General features: G+C 36.3%; 1 protein-coding gene across 1 annotated transcript; it reads left to right on the top strand.

Moving 5' to 3' along the window:
• The first annotated feature begins 202 nt into the window (after positions 1 to 202).
• On the top strand, positions 203 to 2,705 carry LOC116145002. The gene is made up of 5 exons (XM_031430455.1): positions 203 to 783; positions 868 to 1,095; positions 1,189 to 1,510; positions 2,019 to 2,132; positions 2,259 to 2,705. The coding sequence occupies exons 1-5, from the start codon at positions 487 to 489 to the stop codon at positions 2,378 to 2,380; spliced, it is 1,083 nt and encodes a 360-aa protein (XP_031286315.1). The 5' UTR covers positions 203 to 486; the 3' UTR covers positions 2,381 to 2,705.
• The last annotated feature ends 4,999 nt before the right edge of the window (positions 2,706 to 7,704 follow it).

The raw sequence follows: 7,704 nt of genomic DNA, 5'->3' as shown, positions 1-7,704 counted from the left end.
TAAAGAACAAATAGAATAAAGGTTAAAGCTGCAGGAATTTACAAGACTAAGTTCATATCTTTGTTCCAAGTGAGGGAAATCACAATCCTTAACAAATGGCAGGTGAGTTGTATAGCTGGACAAATGTACGGTCCAACTACTAACGCCAGTTCAACTAAACATTAGTGCCCGAAAACTAGACCCACCAACTGACTAGTTTTAAGTACCAAATGTCCTGTAGCCAATTTATCCTCTCTAAAACAACCATCTTCTCCTATATAAAGCTCACTTTAAAGCTGTGTTTTTGTCCAATATTCATTCAGATTCACTCAGCCTCTCTCTTTTGTGTGTACCTGTGAGGTGCGTGCGTGTGTCAGTGTGTGAGAGACCAAGATATTATGAATCTTGTCTAACCAGCAACACTCATCATAGCGAATCATCAAAACCACCACCTGACCTCTGTCAACTCAACTCTTTTCTGTTGAACACAACTCAAAGCCATTTATTATGGATGTTCACCTACGCAACGCGGATCACTCACTGCCTCCTTCACTGTTTTATGATCTTCAAGATTGTGGTGATACTTCACTCTCAAACTGGGTCTCTGCCTCACCAAACAACAAGCCCATCCCTACCACCGGCAGTTGGTCTTCCTTTGCTTCATCTGACTCTTTTTTAAGTTCGCAAGTTGCGTCAGAAGTGGGTTCGGCGGAGACAGAAAGCGACCCGGACGAAGAGTTCATGGCTGAGTTGATTCGTCAGATGGCTCACTTCATGTTTCAGGATGATGATAAACTAGAAAAGGTAGTTAATTTATTGATCAAGTTAGTTCCTTTCTGGCATTATCTGATTTTAAGACTCTAATTCGTGGTTTACTGCAATTTTCAGTCATGGGGTTCGGCTGGTTCGCCGCAATCAACAGATTGGTCACCTTTACGCATGAACCATGGGAGGCAAATAGATATATCTCGAGATCCGTCACCACCAGGACCAATCATGATGGAGGAGTTTGAGAAGATGAAGATGAATAGTGAAGTCCCTTCAAGCATGAGCAACAGCAACGTTGAGTTTCACTCTAAACAATCTCTTATTGATGATCAAATACGAGCTATTCGAGTAAAGCATAGATCCTGTCAAAATTAGATTGTTTTTTTTTCCTTTCTTTTTCTGCTTATATAACTAATTTTTTTATCTTTCATCTTTTTGAAGTTCCTTAAGCTCAAACAAGAGCAGCTTATGAAACAACTCGAGTACAAAAAACAGCTTAAAGTGTACCAAAACAAAGCGAGAGCTTATGGTGGATATAACAATATTGGGCAAAAGACTGTGCCTTCTCCGACTTCAAGTTCAATTAGCCCATGGTCTAACTCTAACATGCAACAGCAGCAACAGAGCAACCAACAACAACCCAGTTCGGGTATGAGAGCGGTGTTCCTCGGTGAGCCGGGTTCAAAAACTGGGTCAGTTGGAACCGGTGTCTTTTTGCCTAAAGGAATCGGCGGCAACTCTTCCGAATCACGCAAGAAACCAGGTAATATAATTTATACTTGTCTTAAATAAGTATTGATTTTGGGTTTTGGTGCCTTATTTTACTTCTTGATTTCCACGGTTGTTGGGGTAGTTAATTTTGAGTGGACTATCAGTTAGTCTATAGGTCGATTAGGTTTGGATTTTCCATTATTTTGGTTGTGACTTTTTTGAGTTTGTGCTTTTAGATTTGTTCTATATTCTTAGATTCTTTTTCATCTTTTTCATATTCTTCTAGATGGGTGGTGGCCAGGATGATGAGATTGATATATGATAAGGATGCAGGGGAATCTTCCCATATGGTCCACTTGTTTGGGTTTGGGGTCTGGTAGAGTTGCTTTCGGCTAAAATATTAAGCCAATTACAGCAGCAAATTCTTAAGTTAGGATAGATTCTACTTCTAATTAAATCTTCACGATGGTTATCTTATCATCAACATACACACACACACTTTGAAGGCATAGCATGACCTATTATTTTTCGTTTTTAATGTTTAGTTGTTTCATCTATAGGTTGTTCTACAGTTCTTATACCAGCAAGAGTGGTACAGGCTCTAAAACAACACTTTGACAAAGTGGGTGTGCCATCTGCATCAAAATTCAATGAAAATTTCCCTCTGCAACATGGTAAACTACAGTTAATATATTCGTAAATCAGATTCTCTAGGAGTTTCTAGCATCTAAATTATTATAGTATAATCGCTGTTTTTCTTTCAAGTTAAAAGGTTAATAAGTTTACTTCATTCTCTTCAGATTCTATGCATGTGGCTGGGAATGGAAGGAATAGCTTTTATTCACAGCAACATCGCCAGCCCTGGAACGTGCCCGCCATGAACCATCAAGATATGGGTCTACCTCAAGAATGGACTTATTAACAGCCCAACCATCACGAGGAGTTCAAGTTCAAGACAGATTTGGACAAAAAATAGAAATTGGTTAAATATAGGGAATCTGATATAGTGTAGGTGGACAAATAAAGATGAAGATAATATTTCTCTCTCTATTTTTACTATCGGAGGAAAGCCAAATTTAGTCTGAAAAATAAGAATAAAAGGTGTCTGAAAGATATTCATACAGGCTTCTTACCTTCTTCTGGCTTATGTAGCTCAATAGATTAAAGTAGTTGTAACCTGAGGATGCCTTTTGAAGTCCCTTAATAATAATGCAGTTGTCAGCAATGCAGACTTGATTGTTATGGTTTTTGTTTGCTTTCATGCCGTGCAATTTTTTATATCTATTGCTACTTACGCGTAGGACAAGCAAACCCAGCTCCAAATTGGACCATTTTGTCTTTAAATGTTATAAAAACATTGAAGCAAACATTAATTTATGCGATCTCTCATTGCAGGCCTCCGCATGCTGCTTTCTGTGATGAAATGCTGATGCAAAATGCATATTCCTTTCAAAGTCAATTGAACTCTAGCTGGTTCTGATCGAAACTTCCCTTATTTTATTACTAGTTTCTATATAAATATATGTCGGCTGTGACCCATTTGGCCTGCATTTAACATGTCACATAGGTCTTTCGAGGAGTTATATATACTTAATATATTATGAGAAAAATATCAAGAAAATTTGACAGTTGATACATCTACTCTAGGTTTATATCCAAGTTGCTCTAGTGAAGCTGGTTGAACTTTAGTCTTTAGTTAACAGTTGAGTTAGGTTGGCTGTTAAGCGAGAAATTAGTCTACGTATGTGTACTGTTGTCATCTCTTTAATGGCTCTCTCCCTCGTGCAGCTGATGTCCTGGGGAGCTTTGGGATGTCTTGGACTTGGGGGCTGAGTACTTGATGTGGATATCTGCAGTGTCCTTGCTTATGGGGTTGTCGGTTCAGATTCCTTCTATTCGAAGATCTGATGACACGGGGTNTCAGAAATTGCCAAGTCAGTCTACCTCTGAAAATTCAACTCCTTAATTAAATTGCCTTAATTTCTGGGCACTGCCTTCTAATTATCATCGATACGTTTCAAACAAACAATTAATACGTTGTGCTAAGACTTCCAAGTCATGGATCGAACACAAAATGCCATATATGCATGGATTTGCCTTTTTCTAATCGCTTATATTTTCTATGCCTGCGAAAATTGTTGAAATCACAGTCAAAACACGCAACGATGAAAGACTGAAAGTAGGAAAGTAACAAAAACAATGGACTTACAATGTTCCTTCATCCAAGGTTCAAATAAAATAATTTTATTGAGTTTCAGAAATCTATATGATACAATAATAAAAAATATCAACAGTTCATTATTTCTCGTATTATGTTTTCTACTACTATACTAGGGTAATAATAAACCTTATCATATCCTGGGCTAAACTGTTACAGATCCAAATATTTACAAATCAACTTCAAGTCCATTTACTAATTGGATTTACTGTAAAAGGGGCGTTACCTCTCACCCCTGCCTGCTCACCAGAAAATGGGATCCTGTGCAAAGTATGAACCAGCACATCCAACAAAATTAATCAAATGTTATTAAGTAATTTTTAGAATTTTCTTTTATTTAAATCAATTCAATGGAAGAATTGTTAACTTAATTAGCTTTAATTAAATTTATTAGAGAAATCATACATTATGTAAGTGCACGGATAATATTAAGCATATATCACTTTTTAATAATGTGTTTTGTGTAACCAAATTCTATTGATTTTTCACATGAATATCATGATACAGCTATATATAATCTATCGGATATTTAAATTTCTACTCCAACGTACAATTAGCAGCGACGTCACAAACACAAATATTAGGGGCTAGCACGTACGTGCTGACATTATTTTTACCAGGACAACTGGAAGAGGATTCCAGTGTTCTGCCCCCAGAAAGGTCATGTGCATCATCATCTTTATGTGGTGTCTATCATCCCCGTGCAGTGGGATATTATATTAATCACCTATAATGAAATTGAGGTGTATGTAAATTGATTCAAACACCTTATTTATCGATATTTATCGATGAGTATAAAAGTTTAAAGTTCAAAGTCTGTATGTGATTCCTATTCCTATTACTCAGCACACCGTTGTCACTTGTCAATGTAACACTAGTAAGGTAGATAAAATGCCAGCTCTAAGATTCTAAATTGTATCTGAAACTTATAGTAAATAATGTTGGCTGTGCCCGAGGTTAGTTGATAGGATATCTACTCTATATGAGGGTACCTCCAAAGCAAATGAGAGGGAGAGGAGAGTCGATAATAATTGTAGCATACCTCCTTTATTCTCTTATGCCATATAAATAAACCCTACAATATAAAGTCTCAATATTTCAACTAATACCCAAACAAACGGCATTAACATAAAGTATCTAAAACTAACAATAGCTTAAAATCCTAAAATCCTATTCTACTGTTTAACGCCCCATCCGATAATCCTTAGCCCATACAAGAGTTTGCCGAGTCCTTACAGGGTATCTTCCAACATCCCCTTCAATCATCCTTATAGTTTGGTTCTTATCATTAATCAGGTATGCATAAACTAACCCAAAACCTTGGTTGAAAAAAAAAATATTGGCTATGCTTAAATTGCTTACTAATGAATATATTCTTCAATTATGACACATAAGCATGGGTCAATCCAATTGTATTGTCGGCTAAACACACGATAATGAATGTTAACAGATGCATCAATTGATAACACATATAAGTTGACTGTTGACACCTTCAATATCTTACATTATAAGCAATCAATTAAAAATCGAAAGATTGATGACTTAATTTACAATTAGCAACATGATACTTGTTTATTCCAAATCATGGGATAAAGAATTACTTGACTTTGACTAACCATCCTGAATTACTCTTAATATCAGTAAGAGGTGACGATATTGATTTCATGCATTGCAAACCTAATCCAAAGGAAAAGTGACTTGATAGCTCTCACCAGCTAATTTGGTTGTTAATGGAATCTAGTTCTTCAATTTTAAAGAGGCTATCAAATGTTCCAGCCCCTCTTTGATTTGGCTTGATTTGATGTTGCTGGACGTGCTACGTGCGAATAGAAACGCAGGCAAGAACGCAAGAACATATTATTGGCTCAAGGAAAGAAAATGGGTCCAAGATTTCCAATCAAATACTAACCACAACAAATGCATATGAATCCATTGGTTCATTACGAATCTTTGAAAGGAAATTTCTAAACCTTATCATCTCATATACTATGTTTTGCGTATTAATTTAGGATTAGGTGGTTAAAAATTCAACTCGTTAATAAAAAATTAATGGGATGAAGGAAAAACTCGTTAGATATTGTTTTAACTATAATATTCTCTACTTCAATATTATTTTAATCACAATGATAATGTTCTATATTATAAATATTCAAATGGGCTGGCTATTCCACCTAACCATTTTCCCTAATCAAAGACAAAAACAGAGGACTTTGAATTTAGAACTTCCCCGTAGAAATTGTGTTGCAAGCCTCAAAATGTTACCTCTTGGATTTGTACTGACAGTATAAATTTGTAGTAAAATTTTATACAAAATGATGTAAGACATTGGTCTGTATACAAACTTTGATGAGTCTCTCATTTTAAACAAAGGTAACAGTCTCCTTTAATACACAAGCACCACATTAAGAGAGGAAAGAAAAGTCGGACTCCAACAAATTTCGAGCAGCAGCTGCAAGATTCAGAGAGAAAAGAGAGAGCTAGCTGGCCATGGATGGTACGTTGTTGCTATGATCATCGATATGGCATGGGTCAACTCTACAGCATGCGAGGACATTCTTTGGAGCAAAAACTCTGAGTCTCTTCTCGGGTTGGCCTGGAACCAGCTCTGGGATGTAGCTTAGCCTTGATCTTTTTTTTTATTCTGCTGTCCTTGTTGAGTGCTTTCTCATTGCAAATTGATCAACCTGAATCCAACCAGTGTCCCTGGTTTGTTTCAGACTTTCTTGCATGCTATAAGGGTTGGTCTTACTTACTGGTGATTCTGGCTATCTTTCTTTTAATGGAGGTATTTTCCTGGCTGCTGTGGCTGGACATGCCTTGGGTTTTTTGCTTTTCGGTAGTCGTCTCAAAAGATCAACACCAACACCTCTTCCAGCTAACCGTTGATGTTTAGTTCTCTTCCTGTTTTTCTTGTGTTTATTTCTTTATTTTCTATACAAATTCAGCATGAACATTGTATATGTGCTTGATTCCCCTAGGGTTTAGTTTACTTGGCTTTATGAACTTGTACGTTGTCTATAATAAAGTATTTGCAAAACAAACAATATCACAATTTGTGTATTAAAGGTCCATTCATGATTTACTGTTGTCAAAAGGAAATAATATGTATACTTGTTTAGAAGGTTTGTTTTAGAGTCAGAAAAGATTTGTTTTATTAATTTTTCTTTTATTTGAACCAATCCATTGGAATAATTGTCAATTATTTACCATTAATTATGTATAGAGCAATCATGCTAAACCTAAACACATGAAACGACGATTTCACAATACATAATATAATCTATCCTTGAATGGATCCCAAGCATCAACAGAGAAGGGACCAAAGGTTGCCGAAGAAGTTGGAATCAAGCCATATTGTTCTGCCAAGATTCCAGAGTATTGGATTGATTGCTGATAGAGTTTGAGGCTTGAACTTTGAAGATTGTCTTGTGTGGTATAAATGGGAATGAGTTAGGGATTTTGTAATCAGTAAAGATTAGCTCACAACCCAATCTTATAATTTTTTTTCTTATAATCTCGACTTGACAGTTTGCAATTAGACAGCACAATCCATAGCAAGCAGATAGGGCCCATTTGCAATCTAATCAATTACAAACTGTCATATCAGAGTTGTAGAAAAAGTTGGTGAGATTGAATTATAAGTATGGTATTACCCATATGTAGAATGGAAGGAGAATTTCGGGTTTTTTTCATTTGTTTAGTTAACGAAGCCTAGGGTCTCTGGACTTTGTTGTAACATGGGCTGTCTTCGTTAAAGGCCCAACTTTAAATGGCAAAAGCCTCCAGGACCAATCGGTTGCTTCTCTTGTCCTGGTTAGATCCCAAGTCTATCAAGCAATGAAGATGTAATTTCTTCATGATAGAAACATTTGTGTCTGAGACTTTCCTAGAATATCCCTTGGAAAGTGACTTGTTTGTTAATGAAATCTGGTCCCCACTTTGATTTTTTCTTTGATGGTCAATGGAACCAATCACAATCGTTGCGCGTCTATCTTTTTTCCACAATCCACACTAGTTAAGGAAAACAC

The sequence above is a fragment of the Pistacia vera genome, unplaced genomic scaffold, assembly GCF_008641045.1.
Source record: "Pistacia vera cultivar Batoury unplaced genomic scaffold, PisVer_v2 Contig46, whole genome shotgun sequence".
NCBI classification, from domain to species: Eukaryota; Viridiplantae; Streptophyta; class Magnoliopsida; order Sapindales; family Anacardiaceae; genus Pistacia; species Pistacia vera.
Note: the sequence above shows the minus strand (reverse complement) of the source record. Positions and strands in the feature narration are given on the sequence as shown.